The sequence below is a fragment of the Macaca fascicularis genome, chromosome 15 (assembly GCF_037993035.2).
Source record: "Macaca fascicularis isolate 582-1 chromosome 15, T2T-MFA8v1.1".
Lineage (NCBI taxonomy): Eukaryota > Metazoa > Chordata > Mammalia > Primates > Cercopithecidae > Macaca > Macaca fascicularis.
The window spans coordinates 123864659-123892452 of record NC_088389.1 but is presented as its reverse complement, the minus strand read 5'-3'; the positions used below and the strand labels follow the sequence as shown (position 1 = coordinate 123892452).

Below are 27794 nucleotides of genomic sequence, written 5' to 3'. Positions count from 1 at the left end.
CCACCTGCCATGGGAGTCCTGAGTGCCTGCCTCACCCAGACCCTGCCCCTGTGCCTGCGGGGAGTTTGGGCAGAGGCCTGGTGTCCCAACCTGCCCTCCATTGCACTAAAACATCAGTGCAGGCTCCCCTTCCCGTCTCCTATGGCCAACCGCCCAGGGAGAGACATCCAAACTAGCAGACAGTGCTGAGGTAGCAGGCGGTGGGACCCCCAGGCCCTGCCTGGCTGTACACATGCGCGTGTGCATGTATGTGTACGCTTACATTATGTGTGCATGTGTATGTGTGTGTGCACATGCCTGTGTGTTTGTCACACTCTGTTCAGGCTGCCATAACAAAATACCACAGACTTCTCCAGGGCTCAGGTCAGCAGGGATGTGATCAGCTGACCCAGCCAGGGCCCATGTCCAGCCTGCAGATTCTGTGAGCACCCAAGACCCTCCAATGACGTGGAAACAAGACGCCACATTAAACAAACACACCCACATCCATACCATCTGTCCTGTCTACCGGCCACACCCCTCCCGAGTCCTTGCAGACCACCACACAGCTCCCCGTCTGCAACCAGGGCTGAGGCTTGGAGCTCAAGGCTCATGTAACCTCCAGCTCACCTGGATGAACCTGAACAGTGTGAGCCAAGCCTGCATCCCAGGACCCAGCACACCTGAAAGGGCCAAGAAGAAAACGGAGCCTCAGCCCTTAGGACACACGAACAGCAGGCTGTGTGGGAAAGGCAAAGGCCCTCCAAGATTCTCTGCAGAGGAGGTGGGTGGCATGAGGCAGGGCTGAAAAAGGAGGGGAGGACAGAGCCCACCAACAATGCACGTGCCCAGAAAACACAAACAGGCTGTGCCCCCCCGTGTGGCAGTGGCTGGCTGGGCCGGGCTAGGCTGGGGACCCTGGAAAACCCCCGCATCACCATTTATCCAGGTCCCCACGTCTGTGTCCCCCTAACTCAGGCTGGTCTGGCCTCTCCCTAGGCCTCAGAAGGCCCTTTGGGTCTGTGCACAGCTGCCTCTGCCAGCGGGAGCTGATCAGGAGGGGCTACAGTGGGCCTAGTGAGGCTACAGGGGACAGAAAGCTAGGCTGGCAGAGTCCCCAGCCCTAGACACTACTCAGGGCATTTTGCCCCCAGCAACCCAGGGCCCAGGGCCAGCAGAGACCTCGCCCTCCACACAGCGCAGGCAGGGTGGATGCCGCTCTCGTCAGCAAGAGGTGGCCGCTCGGGCTGCGGTACTTACAGGTGGACTTTCCATGGGTTTTCTCACAGTTTGGGCAGTGGTATATGTCGATGTCGGGCGCCTCCTCCTCTTCTACCCCAACACAGCTGAAATGAGACGAAACAGACCATTACCTCGGCACTCAGCACCCCCTCAAGCACTTTCCATCTGCCAAGCTCTAGGGAGAATCCCTGCTCATCGTCTGGGAACCTGGACCAGATGGAGCACAGCTGTGCAGGGACAGTGTTCTATCGAGAAAGCAGGGTGGAGGGAAAGAGCTGCAGAGATGTCCTCCTGGAAAGGCCTCTGCAGCGTCTAGATATGCCCCACTAAGAGGACCCAATGAATGGGCCATCCAGCAAGCCTGCCTGGGTGAGGGCCACCAGTGCCCCATCACCGGGGGGGCAGGGAAGGAAGAGGGGTTCTCAGAGCCAGGCTGTCCCCATCACCTCACCAGGGGTAACCTGAGGGGTCAGAAAACACCAAAGGCAGCTCGGAGCCCCTCCTGCGGGCCACACCATAGCCACCCATCCAGCTCATCCTCATGGGGGCCACGAAGAGGCCCAGACACAGGCCTAGCAGCCTGGCCTTGGGACATGCCCAGGACTCCAGACACAGAACTATTCTTTCCTCATTCCCTCCCTGGAGCTCCTCCAGACCCCTTGCAAACGTGCTTGGAGACTTAGAACAAGAGAGCGCTCCTCCCACGCAGATGGCAGGGCTACAGGCTTTAAGCCATTTGAGGAATGAAGACAGAGTATCAAAGGATACAACCTAAGACATCAATAAACTTCTGCAGAAGCAAACCCAGCAAAATGGAAATGCTTTGTTTTATTCTGATACTTTTTTTAGTTAAAAGTGACATGAGGCCAGGTGTGGTGGCTCATGTCTGTAATCCCAGCACTTTAAGAGGCCAAGGTGGGTGGATCACTTGAGGTCAGGAGTTCAAGATCAGCCTGGCCAACATGGTGAAACCCCGTCTCTAATAAAAATACAAAAAAAAATTAGCCAGGGCATAGTGACACACACCTGTAATCCCAGCTACTCGGGAAGCTGAGGTGGGGGAATTGTTTGAGCCCGGAAGGCGGAGGTTGCAGTGAGCTGAGATTGCACCACTGCACTCCAGCCTGGGCAACACAGTGAGACTCTGTCTCCAAAAAAAAAAAAAAAAAAAAAAAGTGACATGAGAATGGCCATCTGTAGCATGTAAAGAGGCTCCAAGACTAAATAAGAACACAGTGGATAATGGGCAGGGCACAGATCCAGACAACTCCCAGAAGAAGAATGCAGCAAACAAACTGGAAAATACTTCAACATCTTCCTCTAGTGAGCAAATGCACATAGATAAAACTGACCAGTAATTTTAAAAATGGACATTCCCCCCAGGCAGCCCTAGAATGTCACTATAGAAGGGGGTCTGGGCAGCAAGCTACCTGCAATGGAAGCTACAGATGTGCATGAAGCAAACTGTTTTTAATCAGAGCAAACAAACAAACAAAAAAAACGAACATAAAGACACTGCTGACCTTAAGGAAATAAAAAAGGATTATAACAGAATACTATGAAAAATTATAGGTCAATAAATTACATAACCTGGATGAAATGGAGAAATGCTCAGAAGCACACAAACTGCCAAAACTAACTCAAAAAGGAACAGAACATTTGAACAGACCTATAACAAGTAAAGAGATTAAATCAGGAATCAAAAAACCTCCCCCAAAAAGAAAATCCCAGAACCACCAATAGTGAATTCTATCAAATATTTAAAGAAGAATAACACCAATCCTTCTCAAACTTTTTCTGAAAATAGAAGAGCGGGGAACATTTCCTAACTCGTTCTATGAGGTCAGCATTACCCTGAGTCCAAAACCAGACAGAGACACTATAAGAAAACTATAGACCAGTATCTCTACAGAATCCTCAACAGATTCTTGATGTAAAAATCCTCAACAGAATACCAGCAAATAAAGTCTAGGAGCACATTAAGGGGACAATGCACCATGACCAAGTGGGATTTATCACAGGAATGCAAGGATGGTTCAGCACATAAAAATAAATCAGTGCTTCAACCCCTGAAGCATCACGTCTGACTGCAAGAAGAAAAAGATGCAACCCTGGGGCTCTGTCCTGGAGGCTGGGACAGCAGAAGTTGTGCTTCTCTTTCCTTCACCCAGGAGGACAGATCTCATTAAGTGGGTAAAATACAAGAAGAAGCAGGGCTCACTGGGCTCCTTCTCCTGAGCCAGCACAGCCCTCTGCCTCATTCCTATGTTCCCATCTCTCCCAATCCTTCCCCAATTCCCCATCCTCCCCAGGACACATTATACCATATTAACACAATGATGAAAAATCCTATGTGACCATCTCAATTGATACAGAAAAAGCACTTAACAAAATCCTTTCATGATAAAAACACTCCACAAACTAGGAATAGACGGGAACTTCTTCAACATGATGAAAGCCATCGATGAAAAATCCACAGCAAACATTGTATACAATGGTGAAAGGCTGTAAGCTTTTCCCATAAGATGAGGAACAAAATAGGATGCCCATTGTGTTGCCACTTCTGTTTAACACAGTACTGGAAGCTCTAGCCAGAGCAATTAGGACACAAAAATTCCTGAAATAAAAGGAGTCTGAATTGGAAAGGAAGATACAAAATTATCTTTATTTGCATATGACATAATCCTGTATATAGAAAACTCTAAGGAATCCATACGCAGAAAAACTTTCTATAGCTAATAAATAAATTCAGAAGTTGAAGGTGCAAAAACAACACACAAAAACCAGTTGGATTTCTATACACTAGCAATGAATAATCTGAAAATAAAATCAAGAAAGCAATTACCATTATAATAGCATCAAAAATAACAAAATATTAATATATAGGAATAAATTTAACCTAGGAAACACAAGACTTGTACACAGTTGAAAGAGGTCTTAAAGGATACAATAAATGGAAATATATCCCATGTTGATGAACTGGAAGACTTAATAGTGTTAAGACAGCAATACTACCTAAATGAATCTACAGATTCAATGCAATCCCTATCAAAATCCCAACAACTTTGTTTATGGAAATGGAAAAGCTAAGGAAACTTACCCTTCCTGATTTAAAACTTACTACAAGGCTATGATAAAACACTGTGGCACTGGCGTAAGGATAGACATATAGATCAATGCAATAGAACTAAGACCTCAGAAATAAACCCATACATCAACACCCAACTGATTTTTAACAAGGGTTCCTAGACCACACAATGGAGAAAGAATAATCTCTTCAACATATGGTGCTAAGGCAAGTGGACATCCACATGCAATGGAATGAAGTTGGATGCCTACCTCACACCACATACAAAAATTAACTAGAAATGGATTGACAGCCTAAATATAAGCTAAAATTATAAAACTCTTAAAACATAGGAGTAAATCTTCATGACCCTGAATTCAACAATAGATTCCTAGATATGACACCAAAAGCATGAATAACAAAAGAAAAAATTGCTAGTTTGGATCCCATCAAAATTAAAAACTTTTTTGCATTAAAGGACACTACCAACAGAGTAAGAAGGCAAGTGACAGAACAGGAGAAAATATTTGCAAACCATAAATAAGACAAGGGCACAGCATCCACAAGATGTAAAGAACTATTACAGTTCAACAATCTGATTAATAAACAGGTAAAGGACTTGAACAGACATTTCTTCAAAGAAATATGCAAATGGACAACAAGCACATGAAAAGAAGCTCAACATTCTCAGTCATTAAGGAAATTAAAATCAAAACTACAGTAAGGTAACACTTCACACCCAGTAGGATGGCTACATTTTTTAATTATTATTATTATTATTATTTGAGATGGAGTCTTGCTCCGTCGCCCAGGTTGGAATGCAGTGGCGCAATCTCAGCTCACTGCAACCTCTGCCAGGTTCAAGCAGTTCTCCTGTCTCAGCCTCCTGAGTAGCTGGGACTACAGGTGCCTGCCACCACGCCCAGCTAATTTTTGTATTTTGAGTAGAGATGGGGTTGGTCAGGCTGGTCTCAAACTCCTTACCTCAGGTGATCCACCCACCTCAGCCTACCAAAGTACTGGGATTACAGGCGTGAGTCATTGTGCCTGGCCTGGCCAATTTTTTTTTTTTTAAAGTAAGTGTTGGAGAGGATGTAGAGAAATCATAACCCTCTTACATCAATGGTAAAAATGTAAAATGGTGCAAGCACTGTGGAGAAAAATTTTATGTTTCCTCAGAAAATTAAACATAGAATTACAATGTGACACAGCAATTCCACTGACAGATACATACCCAAAAGAATTAAGAATAGGTACTCAGGCCAGGTATTGTGGCTCATGCCTGTAATCCCAGCACTTTGGGAGGCCAAGGTGGGCAGATCACTTGAAGTTAGGAGTTTGAGACCAGCCTGACCAACATGGCGAAACCCTGCCTCTATCAAAAATACAAAAATTAGCTGGGCATGGTGGCACACACCTGTGGTCCTAGCTACTCAGGAGGCCGAGGCACGAGAATCACTTGAACCCAGGAAGTAGAGGTGGCAGTGAGCCGAGATTGTGCCACTGCACTCAAGCCTGGCCAATAAAGCGTGACTCTGTCTCCAAAAAAAAAACAACAACAAAAAAGAAATGAATAGGTACTCAAACAAATCCTTGTACACAAATATTCCTAACAGTATTATTCACAATAACCAAAAAGTGGAAATTGCCCAAATGTCCACTGACATTTGGATAAACGTCAATGAATGGATAAACAACATTTAATCTGTATGTACAATGGAATATTATTCAGCCTTAAAAAGGAATGAGGTCCTGATACACCCTACAATGTGGATGAATCTTGAAGGCATTACACTAAATGAAAGAAGCATGATACATAAGGACTAATGCTGTATGATTCCACTTATGTGAAATGATAATATGTTTATAATAGGCATATCCACGGAGACAGAAAGCTGACTGGTAGTGCTTTCAGAGGGTGGGAGGAGAGAGGAATGAGGTGTTACTGTTTAGTGGGTACGGAGTCTCCTTTGGCAATTAAAATATTTTGAAGCTAGATAGAGGCAATGGTTGCAAACCATTGTGAATTTACTAAGTACCACTGAATTGTTCACTTTAAAATGATTAATATTATGCTATGTGAATTTTAACTCAATAAAAGAGGAAAAACGAACCTGGCCCTGTAAGAGTGACAACATCACCATCTCCATCACCACCATCACCATCACCAACATTGCCACACCATCATTATCATCATTACCTCAACCACTATCATCACTACCATCATCATTATCTTCACCATCACCACCATCACCATCACCAACATTGCTACACCATCATCATCATCACCTCAACCACCATCATCATTATCATTACCATCACCATCACCAACATCACCACACAATCATCATCATCGCCTCTACCACCCTCACCACCAACACCATCACCCTCACCACCAACACCATCACCAACATTGCCACACCATCATCATCATCACCTCTACCACCATCACCACCACCATCATCACCCTCACCACCAACACCATCACCAACATTGCCACACCATCATTATCATCACCTCAACCACTATCATCACCACCATCATCATCATCTTCACCTTCACCATCACCATCATCACCATCACCAACATTGCCAAACCATCATTATCATCATCACCTCAACCACCATCACCATCGCCATCACCATCACCACACCATCATCATCACCTCTACCACCATCACCACCACCATCATCATCACCCTCACCACCACCATCACCAACATTGCCACACCATCATTATCATCATCACCTCAACCACTATCATCATCACCACTACCATCACCATCACCAACATCGCCACACCATCATTATCATCATCTCAACCACCTTCATCATCACCACCACCACCACACCATCATTATCATCATCTCAACCACTATAATCACCACCACCACCATCATCATCACCAACATTGCTACACCATCATTATCATCATCACCTCCACCCTCATCACCATCATTTTCATCACCATCACCAACATTGCTACACCATCATTATCATCACCTCAATCACCATCATCATCCTCACCAACATTATCATCACCATGACCTTCACCATCACCATGACCACCATCACCAACTCCATTATCCCTAACTCTGGCTGAGCGCTCACTCTGAGACAGGCAGCATGTCAAGAACTCTAATAGCATTATTTTCCAGCAACCCTGCAATAATGGGAATTCTTATTATTAGCCTTATTTACCACAATAGGGAAATTGAGGTAGGTATGAGAGGTTAAGTGCCTGCCCACAGACAGAATAGTCTCCTTATTCATTCACTAAGGATAGTACAGCCCTTGGCCTTGGAGCATTTATACATGCAAATGAAGCCGGGTAAAGAGATGGGTGGGCCTGGCCCAGAGTGAATACTCATTAGAGTCAGCTGTTACTGCAAGTTCCCAGTGTATCAGACTAACCCTGCAAGGCCACCAGGGTCTTGGGCCCTAGACGGATGTTCTCTTCCACAGCCACCACAGTCCTGAGTTCTGGAAACAGAGCATGAAGCCCAGAAAAAGATCTTAGCAAACTGTTTTTGAAAATAAAAAGTTCACTCTCTTAGAACACAAGCTAAAGTCAATCCATGCACTCCAAAGAGTCAAGTGTAAAAGAAAAGCCATCTAAAGCACAATGTGAGGGAATATTTGTCTGCTCTCAGGGTGCAAAGTGACTTTCTTTATAAAGAAACAAACAAAAATTGGAAAGGAAACTCAGAAAGAACACTGATGGATGAAAATTATGCTCCAAAACACCAAAACAAACTTTAAAATGCACGCTATGAAAAATACATCAAATATGGCAAAGTGTTAATATTCTTCCTTCATGAAGTTTATACTAAGGGTGTCTGCCCAATAGAAGCAAAGGCCCAAAGCCAGGAACGGGACCAGGGCACAGCACTATGGCGTGTGAAGAAGAGCTCGGCACAGAGGAGGGCAGGAGAGGGCTAGAAAACGTCACATGCACTGACCACAGTGCCATGTATACCTCAGGTTCTCATCAGTGACACTGAGTTTCAGCCACATGCAAGGACTTTTGTGGGACCAGATGAGCTAGGAGCTGAGAACAGTCCCTTCAGCACCATCATTACTCATTTCAAGGACACATGTTATAATACATTGCCCTGGAGGGGAGCTGGTTGAGCTCTTGCAGCCCAGAAATTAGACCCAGAATCCACACTGCATATCAGACCCCACATCCATGTGAGACCCCAAATCCACACCCACAGCCACATCCATGCTCCATGTCCATGCACACATCCATAGTCACACCCATGCCCCATGTCCACACCCTCACCTGGCCCCTGGCTGCTCCAGGCTGTGCCCTCACTGCAGCATCTGGAGCAGACGAAGGCACAGGATGGCCTACACCACCCTGACCTGGTTCTGCCACCATCCCAGCAGGGCCCTTGCACACTTATGGCCCATCACACACACCTGCCTGCCAGGCCTTTATGGGTTTTTGCTGACCCTCAGGCAGAAGGTCAGAGGTCAGACCACCAAACTCAGAGTAGGACAGACAGACTCGGGGCTCAGTTAGCAGAGCCAGCACTCCCTGAAACATGGCTGTTCTGGGGACAAGACTTAGGGTGAGAGGCTGGAAATACCAGGATCCTCACAGGGCCTTCGGATAGGAGCCCCCTGAGGGACTCGCTCTCCAGGTTGGAGATCAGAAGTCCAAATGGGTCTCACTGGGCTAAAATCAAGGCATGGGCAAGGGCAGCTCCCTCTGGAAGCTCTAGAGAGAATCTGTTTCCACCTCCTCCAGTTCCTAGAGGCCCCTGCACTCCCTGGCTCCTGGCCTCTTCCACGTTCAAAAACAGTGATGGCCAGCTGAGCTCTCACAGATGTTGCCCTGACTCCACCCTCCTCCCGCCCTCCTCCCCTCCTAAGGACTACTGTGACGACGCTGCAGCCGCCAGGTCATCCAGGACAGTCTCCCCATCCACAGTCCTAACTCCATCCACAGCTTCCCTTCCTCTCCTCTTGCCATGCAACTTGAAGTTGCAGGATTAGGACATGGGTGACAGCAGGGGCTGTTATTCTGCCAACCGAGCTAAGAAACACACCTCAGGGTGACCTCAGGCTTGGCATATGGACAGACTGGCTGGGCCCTGACTGGACCCCAAGCCCAAATCGAAGCCTGTATGAGGCCCCAGCAGTGCCTGTGAGGGTAAGGAAGTCCCAGTCTCCTCAAACTCCATCCCTCTGGCATCCCAGGCCTCACCCCTCCCTGTGATGTAGCAGGGACAAGGTGACAACAGCCATGGTGAGTCAGTGACTCAGCACAGGAAGGACAAGTCACAGCCAGGAGCTGCACCCACAGTCTGGACCACCTTGGTGCATGGAAAGGCCCCCAAATGCCCCAGATGGTTGGGCACATCCCTAGTGAACAACAACCTTTTAATAGTCCAGGGGTTGGCGCACCGCAGAAGTAGCTGAAGGGCTCTCCAGACCTCGGCTCCAAGGGTGCAGAGGGAATTGCCCTGTCCAAAGGCCATATGGGAATTAGGGCTGCAGTCAGTAAGCAAGGATGGAGATCAATATGTCCTTAAAATACACCTCCCCACCAAGAATCAGGTTCCTCGGCTCTGGACGTTGGCACAGGATCCTGGATCCTGGGGAGAGGCAGCACAAGCCCACTTTACAGGTGGGGAGGCCGAGGCTTGGGGGTCACAAGAACGTGTACAGCCAGCACCAGGAGTCAGAGGCACAAAGGTCAGGTGGGGATATGGTCCTCACACCTGGCCCCGCCCTCCATGCGGTGCCTACCTGTGTGGCTGCAGGCTCTGGGACAGTGTCCACTGTTGGACACTCTTCCCTGGCACAGCCAATTCACTTACACAAGGAGAGGCCCCTTGCGGGCTTCCTCCTTCCAGCACCACCCACCCCTGGGCCACCCACCCACCCATGAACTGGGTGGCACAGGGGACAGGCCTCACCTTGGCCAGGACGGTTGCCTTGGTCAGTCATTTACTGCTTTGTGCAGGAGATTCCGAGAGACTGAGAGAAAAGAGAGGTGGTCACGGTGGGAGGGTCCTTCTGCTGCCCTAAAGCAGCTCAGAGAACCAAAGGCCTCAGCACCCCCTCACCACCTAGGTGCCTGGGCCAGACGCAGGGGCTGTATCCAAGGCCTGCCCACCAGGGTGGGGTGGCCACTGGGCTGCCCCTCCTCCCCCACCAAGGCTGTAGGAAGTGGACCCTCCGCAGGGATCCAGGCCAGATCCCCTGCTGGCACCGACCCTACATCTGCATCACTGCTCCAACCCCTACCGCCTGTGCCACCAACCCTGACAGGGGCCACTTGGCAGCTGAAACTAAGTCTCAGGGCTTTCAGCCTGGCTCTGCCACTATACGCCGAGGAGACAACACCTAATGAGGATCCAGGGCCCCGACTGTGCAAGCTCCAGTAGAGTGAGCTCCATCGGGGGCCATCCTGTCCTCACAGGAGAGGCTGTTTGCTAACACTGGGCATTAATTTTATTGTACCAGAATTAGAGCTCTCTAAATGCCCCCTAAGAAATTACTCAGAAGGTTGGCAGAACGAAAAATAAGAGGAGAATAACTACAGAAAAATGGAAAATATTTTCCTCGCACTAAAGAAAGGAGCATGAGACACTGAGAATCTAAAGGAAACCAGGCAACACCAAAACAGTTACGCATCCCAAGGCCACGTTAGCAGACTGCATTACTTCAGAGTCAAAAACAAGCACATGCTTCTTTCTCATTAACATAAAACCAACCTCATCCCCTCACTAATGCAGAGGGGCAATTCCCAGATGCCCATGTACTTGCGGCCTATGTCCACTCTGCCCTCTGCAGGAAGCCCATCGTGGGCCACCTGAGAGGCAACCAGCCAGATTTTGTTGACTTCAAAGGTTGCCGCCCATGGGGACAGTGCTGGCTCACAGGAGCTGAGCTCCCAAAGGACCCCCCAGCCAGGCCCACTCATCCACCTGCATCCTGCAAACAGGCCCTCGTGCCTCACCTGCTGCCCCTGCCCCAGCGTGGAGATGCATCCCAGGACACAGACAGAGGCTCCGTGAGGACCCAGATGTGGGGGAGAGGGTGAGGACGGTCCTCACAGAACCAAGGCCCCAGACTCAGACCTTTCAGAAGACAGAAGGTGGGACTCTCCCTCCTGGGAACAGGCGCTGGAGCCCCCTGCAGGCCGCTGGCCACCCGGCCTCGCACACCCCCAGGCTGGGCCCTGCGGGTCTGTTCCGGGAGCCCACCCCCATCTGCAGAAAGAGTAGGCCACAGGCTGCTTGTGGTGCGGTGAGCCAGGACTGCAGAATCCGAGGGCGAGCGGGGCATGTGGCTGAGCTGAAGCCCAGGGATGCCTTCTAAGGCTGTGCTAGGCAGGGCTTCTGCTTCTCCAATAACTCAGGGCAGACCAGACCAGGAGAAAACCCAGGAGCTGAGAGAGGCGGTGCCCGGCCACACACAGACCTCAGAGGCCACCAGGGGCACAAATGTCACCCCAGGACCTTAGTATTAAACAGAACATCAACAAAAAGACAAAGTTGGCCAGCCCTTTTCCCTTTTTAACCCTGGCTAAGAGCGGCACCTCCTGAGATGCCCCAGGGGCTGCACTCCTTCGTGCTACAACAGAAGCTTGTTGGCCGAAGTGCAAACTTCAGGGGCCGCAACAGGCCCACCACGGCTGGACGGCAGGCATAAAGCACAGGGCATGGGGAGCCACTAGCAGGTGTGGAGCACGGGCCACTGGGGGCCACTAGCAGGCGTGCAGCACGGGCCACCGGGGGCCACCAGCAGGGGTGGAGCATGGGCCACCGGGGGCCACCAGCAGGCGTGGAGCACGGGCCACCGGGGGCTACCAGCAGGCATGCAGCACGGGCCACCAGGGGCTACCAGCAGGAGTGGAGCACGGGCCACTGAGGGGGCCATCTGAGCACCAGCCTAGCGAAGGCCCACATCCACCAACCCCCCGACCGCTTTCTTGGCCTCCACACTCCACCCTGAGGACACTTGAATGCTCAGTCTTGTACAGGCAAGGTCAGCGGATCAAAGTGCCAGCCCAGGACGCCAGCCCAGGATGCCAGATCAGGTCCTCTGAGCAAGTCCTCCTCAGCCAGTGAGGATGAAGTTGCCTGGTCCCTAAGAGAGGGGCTACGACGAGAGTGGTGTTTCCACCCACTCACAGGCCCAAGGGTCTGTGTCGCAGCTTGTGGCCTCCCAAGAGCTGGGAGATGGCTGGGCAGGGGTCTCGTAAAGGCACGCTGAGGGGTAAGGTGAGGGCAAGGACCAAGGACAGACCCAGGCCTCAGGGCTACAAAGGAGAAGCGGAGAACACCCGCCTGAGCCAGTGAGGCCTGGGGGTGACCCACCTCTGCACAGGCAGCGAGGACTGCAGATCCCCAGTGTACCCCACGGTGGGGAAGGACAGGCAGCTGCCTGTGAGCAGCTGGAAGGGGACTCAGACCCACAGGGAAGTGACCAAGCACTAGAGTGAGGCCTGGGACCTGGCTTAGCACACATACAAACACACACACCACACATGCAGACACACATACACAAACACACCACACACATGCAGACATACCACATGCACACACCACACACACACAACACACATGCGGACACATGCCACACACACACACAACACACACACAGATACAACACACATGCAGGCATACATAAACACACTACGCACAGACACACACACGCACACACACCACACATGCAGACACACACATCACACACAGACATACCCCAAACACGCAAACACACCACACACATACAGACACAAATACACACGCAGACACACACCACACACATATCACACACAGACACAAACACACCACACACATACAGACACAAATACACATGCAGACACACCACACACATCACACACAGACACAAACACACCACACACGCAGACACACACAAATACACAACAGACATGCAGACACCCATCACACACATGCAGACACACAGACATATACACCACACATGCAAACACACAACACACGTGCACACACACCACACACACACAGACACACAAACACCACGCATACAGATAAACACACATTACACAGACATGCAGGTACACATACACCACACCTCCAGGCACACACACACACACCACACATCCAGGCACACACACATCACACATGTACACACAACACATATGCAAACATACATGTGCACACACAAACGTGCAGACACACAGAGACACACAAACACCACACACAGGCACACGCACACACCATACACATCACACATGCAGACACACACCACTCACACAAAGAAATACACACAGATATAGACACAAACACATGCAGACACAAACAAAGGCATACACACACACACACAGGTGTGCAGGCGCAGAGTGCTGTGTGACCAGGATGCTGTTACTATTACAATTTTTAAAAATAAAATAGATCTTTACTTACTGACATGGTAAGATATCAAAAATATATTGTTAAGTGAAGAAAAGCATGTTTGAGAAGAATGTGTATGGTACAATTCTTTTTGGTGGAAAACCCAAAATAAAGTAAGTGTGCATATGTGCGTGTGTTTCTATGTCCACATCTATGCACATGCAGGTGTGTGCACGCATGCATGTGTATATGTGTGCACTGTGTGTGCCTGTATGCCCGTTTGTGTGTGCACGAGTATGCAGGCAGATGTATACTGCCATGTGTATGCGTGTGTGTGTACGTGTCTGTGCGCCTGTCTATGCGTGTGCCCATGTGTGTCATGTGTACGTGGTTCAGTCCACCACACTCACCTTGCCCCTGGGGGGCCCCAGTGGTGAGAAAGGGGTGGAGGGCTGTGTGTTCAGGTGGCACAGGTACAACAGCTGCATTAGCTCACTTGCACAACCAGATGAGGCCACGCTGGCTATTGGGTTCATCTGGGCCAACTGTGACCCCAGCTTCCCCAAACTGAGTCAACTCCAAAGAAGTTTAAATCTAATTTAGTGCCCAAAGTCCAATAACTAGAAAGAAAATAGAAATTTCAAACACAGGCCGGGCACGGTGGCTACACCTGTAATCCCAGTACTTTGGGAGGCCAAGGTGGGCGGATTACGAGGTCAGGAGATCGAGACCATCCTCATGAACACTGTGAAACCCCATCTCTACTAAAAACACAAAAAAATTAGCTGGGCCGGGTGGTGGGCGCCTGTAGTCCCATCTACTCGGGAGGCTGAGGCAGGAGAATGGCATGAATGGGGGGGGGCGGAGCTTGCAGTGAGCAGAGATCGCGCCACCGTACTCCAGCCTGGGAGACAGAGAGAGACTCTGTCTCAAAAAAAAAAAAAAAAAAGAAATTTCAAACACAGAGGTGAGTGGGTGTGGCGGTGATGAGACACTGCAATGACTGAGTGTCAACTTGATTGGACTGAAGGATGCAAAGTATTGATCCTGGATATGTCTGTGAGGATGCTGCCAAAGGACATTAACATTTGAGTCAGTGGGCTGGGAAAGGCAGACCCACCCTTAACCTGGTGGGCACCATCTAATCAGCTGCCAGCGTGTGGCTGGAATATAAAGCAGGGAGAAAAACCTGAAAAGACTAGACTGGCCCAGCCTCCCAGCCTACATCTCTCTGCTGTGCTGGATCCTTCCTGCCCTTGAACACTGGACTCCACGTTCTTCAGTTTTGGGTCTCGGACTGGCTCTCCTTGCTCCTTAGCTTGCAGATGGCCTGTTGTGGGACCTTGTGATAGTGTGAGTTAACACTTACTAAACTCCTATATAAATATATATATCCTATTAGTTCTGTCCCTCTGGAGAACCCTAACTAATATAGACATCAAAGGAAATGGCTAAGAAAAAGAAAACTGAAAGGGGTCAGGGGTGGGGAGTGTAGAATTCAGATGCTTCCAGAGGCCCCACAATTGCCTCTTGGGATCTCTAAAGACGCCTGCCTGCTTTCTAGGAAAGTAGCTTGCTCCCCACAAAACCTGCGCTCTCTCCCGGGTGCTGCTCCGGCTGCCTAAGACCCTCAGGCAAGGGCGGCCCCAGAGGGGAAGCGTCTCTTCTGAGCTCTTCCCACAGGAATCCTTGTTCTGCAGACAGGACACAGTGGCGCTCTCACAGGTGACATGGAATTCTGACCCCAAGCATGCCAGTGGTTGCTAGCCCCGCTCATGGAGCTGTGGCCCTGCTGTAGGCTACAGGGCGCAGCCTGCCATGAGGCCTTGAGTCGGCTAGGGCTTGCCTTCAGGGGGGCTGGAGGGTCCAGCACAGAAGCACAGCCAGGGATGGACACCTAGCCCTGGCCCCTGGCTCAGGCACCCTCCAACCATGCCACCCTCCAGACCATGCCGAGCCTGGAATGATCTCCTGAACAGCACAACTGGATTGCATTCCTGGTTTCTTCTATTGTTGTTCAGAACATTTATTTAATGTAAACCATAATTTTTGAACCTAATTTTGACATTTAAACAAAAAGTGGCTAGGTGCGGTGGCTCACACCTGTAATCCCAACACTTTGGGAGGCCGAGGTGGGCAGATCACCTGAGGTCAGGAGTTCAAGACTAGCCTGGCCAACATGGAGAAACCCCGTCTCTACTAAAAACCCGAAATCGGCCAGGTGTGGTGGCACACGCCTGTAATCCCAGCTACTTGGGAGGCTGCGGCAGGAGAATCATTTGAACCCAGGAGGCGGAGGTTGCGGTGAGCCAAGATTGAGCCATTGTACTCCAACTCCAGCCTGGGCAACAGAGCGAAACTCTGTTTCAGAAAAAACATATATATATACACATATAGGAGAAACGTCAGATTAAAAAAGGAAGTGGCTTCTTTCACTCCCAGAGGTGGGGCAAACAGGCAGACTTCGCCTTACCTCGCGGCCCTCTGCAGCATCTGGCGCAGGGTTCAAGGCGCTCTGTCAGAGCTCAGCTGGTGTCAGGCACACGTTCAAGTTACAAATGTCCCTCTGGCGAGGCTTATCTTTTAATAATACAAATCCACAATGCAGGTGGGGCTGCAGGGCAGGCACTCTTACCCTTCTAGTCAGGGGACTAACTTGGGAAGGAGTTTCCTGAACCCCATCTGTATGTATCAAAAGCTTTAAAAAGATTTGTGCCCTTCAGGCCAGAATTCCACATCGACAAATCTATTTTAAGGCAGAATGCACAGATGCACACAAAGACTCATGTTAATGTAGTCCCTACTATGGTTATTTAAAACAGCAAAAACTAGGAACAGCACACATCCCCAGGAAGGGTCAGGTAACCCTTCCATGGCTATTTAAAACAGCAAAAACTAGGAACAGCACACATCCCCAGTAAGGGTCAGGTAACCCTCCCATGGCTATTTAAAACAGCAAAAACTAGGAACAGCACACATCCCCAGTAAGGGTCAGGTAACCAGGGCATGATGCGCTCATATGATGGGAGTATTACACAGCCATTAACCAATGGGTTGTACAAGTTTTTTAGTTTAGAAGTTTACAGTTAGGCAGACACTAAAAACTACAGCCCTTTTCCCTGGTGCTAGGCAATGGCCACGTTCTTTCTTTCCTTACACTTTTCTGCGGTTTTCTAAACCACAGAAAATGAGCATGTATTCCTTTTATAACAAGCAACAAAAGTCCCGCTTTACTTTCAAAACCAGAATGGCCCCTGACAGCTCGCTTCCCAGCTCATCTCTTCCTGGCTTTCCTGTGTCCCGGTCCCCTGCAGAGAAGGCTTCCTAAGCCATCCACCCTGGAAAGAAGCTAAGGACCCCTGTCTTCAGACCAGTGGGCAGATGGATTCCTGCTGTTTGGAGTCCCCCAGGTGTCTCACAAGGAACCTGTGGGGAGGAGGGAAAAGATCAGTGTCAAGGGGCTAACAGGATGGCAAGAGCAGGACTCCCAGTGCAGCACATGGGGCACCACCTGCAGCCTGTGACACCCAGTGCACGAAGAAACCCTGGGCAATGACTGCCACCAACAACTGTATGACCACAAGAGGTAATCAACGTCAGTGAGTCTCAGACTCCTTCTCTGCAGAGAGTGGATCATCGTACCCAGTAGAAGGTCAATGACAGAAATACTGGAGGGATTGTATGTCCCATGCCTACCATGGTGCCTGTAAAGATAGTTTACTGCTTGTCATAGTTATCATCACTATCACCATCGTCATCACCATCACTGTCACCATCATTACTATCACCATCATTACCATCACCATAATTGCTATCATCTATCACCATCATCATTATCACTATCACCATCATTATCACCAACACCATCATCAACACCATCATTACTAACATCACCATCACCAATCATCACCATCAGCAATCATCACCATCACCATCATCACCATCATTACTATCATCACCATCACCAATCATCACCATCACCATTACTATCACCACCATCATCACTATCACCATCATCATCACCATCGCCATCATCACCATCACTATTACTATCACCATCATCACCACCATCACCATCATCACTGCCATCACTATTATCACCATCTTTATTACCATCACCATCACTACCATCATCGCCATCACTGTCACCATCATTGCCATCACTATCACCATCATCATCACCATCATCACCATCATCACCATCACCATCATCACCTTTGCCATCATCACCATTACTATCACCATCATTACCACCATCATCACCATCATCATTGCCATCACCATCATCACCATCATTATCACCACCACTGTTACATCATCCTCACCACCACAATCATCACTTTTTTTCTGCTGGGCTGATGGACCATGACCCTAGCTTTCATTTCTGGCAGGGAGTAGCTGAGAAAGTGCAAAACTCCATGGACAGAAAACACAGAATCTCCGTGGAAAGAATGTTAACATCTCTTCTCTCTTCCCAAGTGTGCCATGTCTACTCCTCCAGGACTGTGAGCTGAACAGACCCCAGCTCAGCCCCTTCCTGTCTTTAAAGAAAGGATGGAGCGGCTGGGCAGCCTCTGTCCAGCTGGGCTGTGCCCGCACTTCACCCAAAGTTTCTTCCTCCCAAGCCATGATGCCTTCATTTGCATTTCTCTGTGCTTCTCTTCAGCAGGAGAGGGCAGCCAGACGGAACAAAAGCTAGCTGGGAACAGAAGCCACAGGAGAAACAGAAGTCACGGGGTATAGAAGCCAAGAGGGAAACGAAGCCGGGCCAGTAGGCAGGAGGGGAGCCTCACCACCCTCCATGTCTGCCCCAGGGACACTGCTCCAGGAATCTGGAACATGCCCTGCCGCTGGGTGAGGAAGTGAGGTCCACCCTGTGCTGCTTAAAGAGCCTGTGCTGTTTTAACTTCTCAATATGTCACAAGTGGGTGACGACCCTATAAGCCAAAGTCACTCACTCTAGAGGGAGGTGCCCATGGTCTGAGGTAGAGGGCAAGTCCTGACACCTTGTGCCTCTCCTGTCGGCAGCCTCGGAGCAGGTAACTCAGTGCCTTCCTTCATCCAGAGAAGGGACAATGCGCCACCTACTCCACAGGCACTTGTGAGGATTAAACAGCAAGAAAGGGATGTGTAGAGGCAGCAGCACCAGGTCCACTCAGCAGCCAGGAGGAGAGGGGCCAGCCCAGGAGCTGACAACCCATAGAGACTTCTGGTCTGAAAATGTGGGCCAGGTGTGGTGGCTCATGCCTGCAATCTCAGTGCTTTGGGATGCTCAGGTAGTATCCTTGATACTTGAGCCTAGGAGTTTGAAACCAGTTTGGGCAACACAAGACCCTGACTCTACAAAAAATTAAAAAATTAGCTAGCCATGGTAGCACATGCCTGTAAATCCCAGCTACTCAGGAGGCTGAGGCAGGAGGATCGAGGAGTTCCTCGCTTGAGCCCAGGAGTTTGAGGCTGCAGTGAGCTATGACTGCTCTACTGCACTACAGTGTGGGAGGCAGGGTGAGACCCTGTCTCAGAAAAAAAAATCAGAACCCCAATTCCCACTGGCACCTACTGAGTCAGAACCTGGTTCTAAAGACAAGCCAGGTCTGGGCACCACAATAGCAGAGTCTGTTTTAGGGCCCTTGGCCAACCCTAAGTGCCCCATCACTAATTACCCAAGGTTCTCCATGACCCATCGGGGCTCCAACTTCTGTTACGGGGACCACGGAATCCCATCTAGAGGAGCAGCCCAAATGCATGGCTCAAGTCCCAGAGCTGCCTTCTGCAGGCATCTTTGCACGCGGCCACGGAGTCTGTGCCGAGGTGCTGCCTTTGACCCGCTCCTCTGGGAATTCACTTCTTAACTACATTTCTAGAATATATTTGCTCAAAGAAAACCCCAAACATGACCAATGGGAATCACACACGGAGCAGAGCCACCTGAACCGTGGAGGCAAGTCACTCACCCTGCACAAGCCCTGATTACTCAGCTCTCAGGCAAAGTGCTTTGCCAGGAACATCTCAATAGCCCCAGACAGCTAAAGCTCTGTGACCAGGAAGCCTAGAGGCCTGGCACCAGCTGTGCTCGCTTATAGAGGAAGTGGGGAAGCCCTGGAGTTCCCATCGGCACCATCTGTGAGCACACAAGAGCATGTCAGGGCTGGCTACGGCATGGGCCTCAGAGGAGAACTGGCCCTTCTCACAACCACACAGAGACACTGGTGGGTGGGGGACACCCCTCCCAGAGCCCTGCCAGAGTCTGCTGCAGCCAACCTTGTGGATGCAAAAATCAAAACAATTCAGGACAATACCACAGCTGCCTATTATTCTAAAAAACATCAAGACTCAAAATAAAAGTTTGCTGGCAAAGGAGTCATATGTACCTAAGGGAAACCTCCATCTACTTCTGAAATGCATGTGAAGGATGTAGTACACAATACGAAAATTCATTTTCCAAATCACAAAATGAAAACGTATCTGCCTGACTAGTGATTTAAATTGTGACTTTAAGTAAACAGTTTATATAAAAGGCTACACAGTTTTTTGCCATATGAGAAGCTATGCAACGTCACTTGTAGTAATAAATGGAACCTGCAACTGCAGTAAGATTTCTCACCTATCAGGCCGGCAAAGGTCAAAGGCCTAGGGTGTGCCTCACATGTTCCTGCTGCCACAGACCAACAAGCATTCTCCCATATTCTTGGCAAAAACACACGTTAGTAAAAACTTCTTGGGTAGGAGCTGTTGGTATTTTAGACACAGACCCCGTTACACGTCCTCTCCCCATAGATATGTGGATCATGTGTATTCACTGCAGCAGCCATAGATTAGAGCCAAGCTGAGTGTCCATTCTTGGGAGACTGAGAGGAATATTCTGGAGTGCCAAGAAATACAAATCCTGTATTTGCTGATCTGGAACAATTTCCAGGACGTATATTGTTCAGCAAAGAGCACAAGTTGCAGAAGAGTATACAGACACACCTTTTGTGTGTGTGGAAGATCGAAGGAAATCCATAAATATGCCCGTCTGTAATCGGAATGTTCAGGAAAGACACACAGCCCCTTGACTGCAGTGGCCATCTCTGGAGAGGTCACACTTCGGTGGCTGTGCTCGGCAGGAAGAGAGGGCAGGCTTCTCACTGGAGACAAAGTTTTGACTACTGAGTATTTTCCTATATATATATATTGCTACCCATCAAGAACTTTAAAGAATATTTTTAATCCTGGTGAGAGACAGTGGCTCATACCTATAATCCCAACACTTTGGGAAGCCGAGGCTGGAAGATGGCTTGAGTCCAGGAGTTCAGGACCAGCCTGGGCAACACTGCAACACCCCATCTCTCCAAAACATAGAAAAGAGCCAGGCATAGTAGCATACGCCTATAGTCCTAGCTACTCTGGAGGCTGAGGTGGGAGGGTCACTTGAGCCTAGGAGTCCGAAGCTACAGTGAGCTATGACCACACCACTGCACTCCATCCTGGGGGACAGAGCAGGACCCTGTATTAAAAAATAAAAGGAATATTTTTAATCCCAACAAACTGCTTTGATTCAAACCAGAGCTATTTTAATTTAAAATTTTATAACTGACTTTAAAAAGAATACTTTTTTTTGAGACAGAGTTTTGCTCTTGTTGCCCAGGCTGGAGTGCAATGGTGTGATCTCGGCTCACTGCAACCTCCACCTCCTGGGTTCAAGCAATTCTTCTGCCTCAGTCCCCTGAGTAGCTGGGATTACAGGCACACACCACCACGCCTGTCCAGTTTTGTATTTTTAGTAGAGATGGGGTTTCACCATGTTGGCCAGGCTGGTCACAAACTCCTGACCTCAGGTGATCCACCCACCTCAGCCTCCCAAAGTGCTGGGATTACAGGTGTGAGCCACCACGCCTGGCCAAGAATACTCTTCTGACTCTCAAAAATAAATCTGTATAGAATGCAAGTCAAAAAAAGGGATGATATGCACAGAACTTCCAGAGAAAGTTGCTAGAAGCAGGCAAGAACTTGAGGCTGTCACAGTATCTGAAAGAAGACTGAACAGAAGCCCATCCTGCCCAATCTTCTGATCTGTGAAACAAGGACAGGAAAGTCAGGAGTGGAGACTGAGTTTGCCACAGCACTTTCAATCCTTCAACAATCACTGCCTGGCACTGCTGCAGGAGGCCCAATGCACAGGTCTGCTCTAAGACCATCCCAGGGAAACGTACAGACTAAAACAAAAGAAGCCCCAGAAGTCACATTTCTCCAAATAGGAGCAGGGAGGAAGTGTATACAGATACTCCAGGTGACCTCCTCTGGATGGTAGTGTATAAAGGAACAGTCTTTCTGTTTTCCAATTTTTTTTTACTACAAAAACATTATAAAGTATAATAAAAGCAAACAAAATGAAACAAAACAAAACAAAAACCCACACAGTCTGAAAAGACAAAGCAAACATGAGAACTAGACCCAGAGATGGCACTGATGTTGCAACGACCTAAACACGAATTTATTAATATGCTAAAGCCTCTAATAAAGAAGACAGACAGCCTGCAAGAATAGATAGGCGATGTAAGCTGAGAGGTTGAGACACTAAGAAAGAAACAAAAGGAACCGCTAGAAATCAAAAACACTGTAATAGAACTGAAGAATGCCTTTGATGGGCTCATCAATAGACTGGACACACCCAAGGAACGAATCAGAGAGCTTGAAGATACACCAATAGAAACGTCCCCAACTGAAGCATAAAGACAAAAAGGAACGACAATGACAAAACAATATTCAAGAACTATGGGTTAATTACAAAAGGTGTAACAACATGTAATAAGAATAACAGAAGGAGAAGAAAAAGAGAAAGGAATAGAGGATATATCTGAAATAATAACAGCTGAGGATTTTCCAAAATTAATAACAGGAAGCAAACCACAGATCCAGAAAGTTCAAAAGATACCAAGCAGGATATAAACCTCCCGGCCAAAAAAATCTACACCTAGGCATATCACATTCAAACCGCAAAAAAAAAAAATCAAACACAAAAAGAATATCTTGGAACAAGTCAGGGAGGTCAGGCGCAGTGGCTCACACCTGTAATTTCAGCACTTTGGGGGGCCAAGGCAGGCAGATCACGAGGTCAGGAGCTCAAGACCAACCTTGCCAACATGGTGAAACCCCGTCTCTACTAAAAATACAAAAATTAGTTGGCCGTGGTGGCACATGCGTGTAATCCCAGCTACTTGGGAGGCTGAGGCAGGAGAATTGCCTGAACCCAGGAGGTTGCAGTGAGCTAAGATTATGCCACTGCACTCTAGACTGGGTGACAGAGCAAGACTCCACCTCGAAAAAAAAGAAAAAAGAAAAATGTGAGAGAATGGGCTAAAAACACCTTACCTACAGAGAAGCAAGGACAGAACTATGCTTGGCCTTCTCCTCAGAAATCATGCAAGCAAGAAGACTGTGGAGTAAAACATTCAAAGTGCTGAAAGAAAAAAAAAAACCAACCCACCAACCTAGAATTCTGTATCCAGCAAAATTATCCTTCAAAAGTGAAGGAGAAATAAAGTCTTTATCAGACAAACAACAATTCAGAAAATTTGTCACCAGTAAATCTGCCTTGCAAGAAATGTTAAAAGAACTTCAGAGAGAAGGAAAATGATATAGGTCAGAAACTAGAATCTGCAGAAAGAAAGGGAGAGTATTAGGGAAGTAACAAGTGAGGATAAAATAAAAACTTTTTTCTTATTCTTGATCTAGCAGACAAATTTGTTCACCATAACAACAGCAACAATGTACTTCATGACTACTTCATGACTAGAGTTTACGAGTAAGTGAGTAACAATAATATTCTAAGGCATGGGAGGGAACAATCAGGAATACTGCTTCTTGCTATACCCATAGAGTGCTAATTATTTGAAAGAGGACTTGGATTAGTCATAAATGTATTTGCGTATTTTAAAACAATCACTAAAAAAAGGTTTTTAAAAAAGCATTATTGATACGCTGAGAGGAGAAAAAAACGGAATCATAGAAAATGCTCAAAGCCAGAGAAGGCATAAAAAAGAAGACAAAAAGAAAAAACAAATAACAGGAGCAATAAACAGAAAACAGTAACAAATATGGTATATATTAATCCAACTACATAAATAACCACTTTAAATATCGATGGTCCTAAATATAACAACTAAAAAGCAGACACTGTTAGAGTGGATTAAAAGTATAAAAATAAAAATAAAACAAGGTCCAACTATGTTGTCCAACAGAAACCAACTTAAAATATAAACACACAGACAGACTAAAAGTAAAAGGATGAAACAACACTATGCCCACAAATTCAATACCCTAGACGAAACAGACAAATTCCTCAAAAGATATACTTTGTCAAAACTCACACAAGAAGAAACAGAAATCTGACTAGGTCTATAACTATTAAAGAAATTGAATAAATAATTAATAACCTTCCAAAACATAAAGCACCAGGCTCAGATAGAACCCACTGGTGAATTCCACCAACATTAAAGGGATAAATTATATCAACTTTCTACAATCTCTTTCAGATGATAGAAGCAGAGGGAATACGTCCTTACTCATTCTGTCAGGCCAGCATTACCCTAATACCAAAACCAAACACATCGCAAGAAAAAAAAAATTACCAATCAGCATTTCTCATGCAAAAATTCCCCCAAAAACCAATGATGTATAAAAAGAATTATTATTATTATTAGACAGTGTCTCAATCTATTGCCCAGGCTAGAGTACAGTGGTGCAATCATAGCCCACTGCAGCCTCAAACTCCTGGGCTCAAGCAATCCTCTAACCTCAGCCTCCTGAGTAACTAGGATTACTGGATTACTTGAAGCTTTCCCACTGAGATCAGGAAAAAGGCAACGATGTCCTTCTCACCACTGTTTTCCAACACTGTCGTGGAAGTTCTAGCTAATACAATAAGACAAGACCAAAAAAGAACTCCTGGACTAATAATCCATCTTCCTTCCTTCCTTTCCTTCCTTCCTTTCCTTTCCCTCTCTCCTCTCTCCTCCTCTCTCCTCTCTTTTCTCTCTCTCTCTCTCTCTCATCTCTTTCCCTCTCTCTCCATTACATGCTGCTATGGTCTGATTAATAAGCAATTATATAGCAAGGATGCAGGAATACAAGATTTATATACAAAAGTCAATTGCTTTCTTATTTATCAGAAATGAACACTTGGAATTTGAAATTTAAAACATGGTATCATTTACACTGAAAATAAAATAATTAGATATAAATATAACAAAATATGTAGATCAAAGAATTAAGTGGAGAGATATTCCATGTTCATGGATAGACTAAGTATTGTCAAGACGCCAGTTTTTCCCAATTTGATCTATACATTTAGCACAATACTAATCAATATCCCAGGCCAGTGGCTCACACCTGTAATCCTAGCACTTTGAGAGGCCGAGGTGGGCAGATCACTTGAGTGCAGGAGTTCAAGATCAGCCTGGGCAACATGGTGAAACCCTCTCCCTACCAAAAAAAATACAAAAATTAGCCAGGCATGTTGGTGCATGGCCTGTAGTCCCAGCTACTTGGGAGGCTGAGGTGGGAGGATCACTTGAGCCCAGGATGTAGAGGTTGTAGTGAGCTAAGATCGCACCACTGCCCTCCAGCCTGGGTAACAGAGCGAGACCCTGTCTCAAAACAAACAAACAAAAAACAACAACAACAACAAACCCAGCAAGTTATTTTGTGGATATTGACAAATTGATTCTGAAGCTTACACAGAGAAGCAAAGGACCTATAATAGCCAACACAATAGTGATGGAGAAAAACAAAGTCAGAGGACTGACACTCCATGACTTGGAGGCCTCCTATAAAGCTACAGTAATCAAGACAGCGTGGTGCTGGTAAAAGAATGGACTTTAATGGAACAGATTAATGGGACAGAATACAGAGCCAGAAACAGGCCCACACAAATATAGTCAACCAATCTTAGAAAAAGGAACAAAAGCAACACAATGGAGACAAGACAGTCTGATTAACAAATAGTGCTCTAATAATTAGACATCCAAATGCAATAAAAAAAGAAAACGAATCAACAAAGATCTTACTCATTTCACACAAAAAAACTTTAAATCATAAATCTAAATGTAAAATGTAAAATCATCAATCTCCTAGAAGATAACAGGAGGAAATCTAGATGGCCTTCGGTTTGGTAATAAACTTTTAGATGCAACACCAAACACACGATCCATGAAAGAAAAAATTGTTAAGTTAGACTTCATTAAAATTAAAAACTTCTGCTGTGCAAAAGACACTGTTAAGAAAGTAAAAAAGACAAGCCACAGACTGGGAGAAAATATTTTCAAAATATGTTCTGTTAAAGGACTGTTATCCAAAGTCTGCAAAGAACTCAACAATAAGAAAACAAACAACCCAGTTAAAAATTGGGCCAGATAACTAAACAAACACTTCACTAAAGAAGATATACAGATAGCAAATAAGTACATGAAAAGATGTTCCACATTATATTTCATCAGGGAAATGCAAATTAAAACAACAATGAGTTTATGAAGGCCAAAATCCAGAACACAGACGACACCAAATGCTGACAAGGATGTGAAGCAATAGGAACTCTCATTGCTGGTGGGGATGCAAAATGGTACGGCCACTATGGAAGACAGTTTGGTGGTTTCTTATAAAACTAAACAGGCTGGGCATGGTGGCGCCCAGCCTGTAATCCTAGCACTTCGGGAAGCTGAGGCAGGTGGATTGCTTGAGCTCAGGAGTTCAAGACCAGCCTAGGCAACATGGCAAAACCCCATCTCTACAAAAAATACAAAAATTAGCTGAGCATGGTGGCAGAGTCCCAGCTACTTAGGAGGCTGAAGTGGGAGGTTGGCTTGCGCCCAGGAGGTGGAGGTTGCAGTGAGCTGAGATCACGCCACTGCACTCCAGCCTAGGCGACAGAGCCAGACCCTGTGGCAAAAAAAAACAAAACAAAAAACTAAACATACTCTCACCAAATGATCCAGCAATCATCATACTCCTTGGTATCTACCCAAAGGAGCTGAAAACGTGTTTACACAGAAAAACTTGCACATGGATGTTTACAGCAGCTTTATTTATAATTGCCAAAATTTGGAAGCAACCAAGATGCCCTTCAGTAGATGAATCGATAAACTGTGGTATATCCAGACAATGAAATATTATTCAGTGCTAACAAGAACTATCAGGTCATGAAAAAAACATGAAGAGTCTTAAATGTATATTACTAACTGAAAGAAGCCCATCTGAAAAGCCTATATACTGTGTGATTTCTACTACATGACATTCTGCAAAAGGCAAAGCTATGGAGACAGTAAAAAGATCAGTGGTTATCAGAGGTCTGGGGGTACTGGGAGGGATGGATAGGCAGAGCACAGAGGACTTTAGATGAAACTGTTCTGTATTACATTGCAATGACGGATACATTTTAATGGTGTCTATTACATTGTAATGGTTTGACTTTACAGTCAAAACCCACAGAAGGCCAGTCGCAGTGGCTCATGCCTGTAATCCCAGCACTTTGGGAGACTGAAGTGGGAGGACAGCTTGAGTCCAGCCATTAGAGGTTTCAGTGAGCTCTAATCACACCACTGCACTCCAGCCAGAGCAGCAGAGTAAGACCCTGTTTCAGAAAATATATAAAATAAAAACGTACAACACAAAGAGTAAATCCTAGTGTAAACCACAGACTTTGTTAATGAATATGTATCAACACTGGCTCATCAGTCATAATAAACATACTACCTTAATGCAAGATGTTATGAATGCGGAAGTGGGGGGAGGAGTTATGTGGGAACTCTTGATCTTTTCACTCTGTCTTACTGAAAATCTAAAATTGTTCTACAAGACTTAAGTCTATTAAAAACAAATCACGTAGAAAAAGTTCTGTATGCATGTCTACACGCTTCCTAAAGGAAAGATCCTGGGGAAATTTGGGGTCATCAGTGGTCATGGGTGGGAATGCTAAGACATAAAGGGGAGAACTACCCAGATGGGAAAATCTCATAAAGGAAATGCTAAAGAAAGGCTCAGAATTCAAGGATTCTATCTCAGGTATTACTTAAAATAAGAATGTGCATGCAAATGGATAAGCACTAGAATGTAAGAAATTCTGGCCAGGCGCAGTGGCTCACGCCTGTAATCCCAGCACTTTGGGAGGCCGAGGCAGACGGATCATGAGGTCAG

The 27794-nt window shown here is 47.0% G+C and overlaps 1 protein-coding gene across 4 annotated transcripts in view; it reads right to left on the bottom strand.

Annotated features, from left to right (window-relative positions):
* The window catches only part of PHF2 (PHD finger protein 2), a 104542-nt gene that overhangs the window by 47168 nt on the left and 29580 nt on the right, over positions 1-27794 (bottom strand). For all 4 annotated transcript variants that reach the window (XR_012424918.1, XR_012424919.1, XM_045372946.2 and 1 more), the window contains exon 2: positions 1240-1325. Coding sequence is in view for 2 of the 4 variants with exons in the window: in XM_045372946.2 (XP_045228881.2) it covers positions 1240-1325 (86 nt within the window). In the remaining 2 variants the exon portion in view is untranslated. The remainder of the gene's footprint in view (positions 1-1239; positions 1326-27794) is intronic.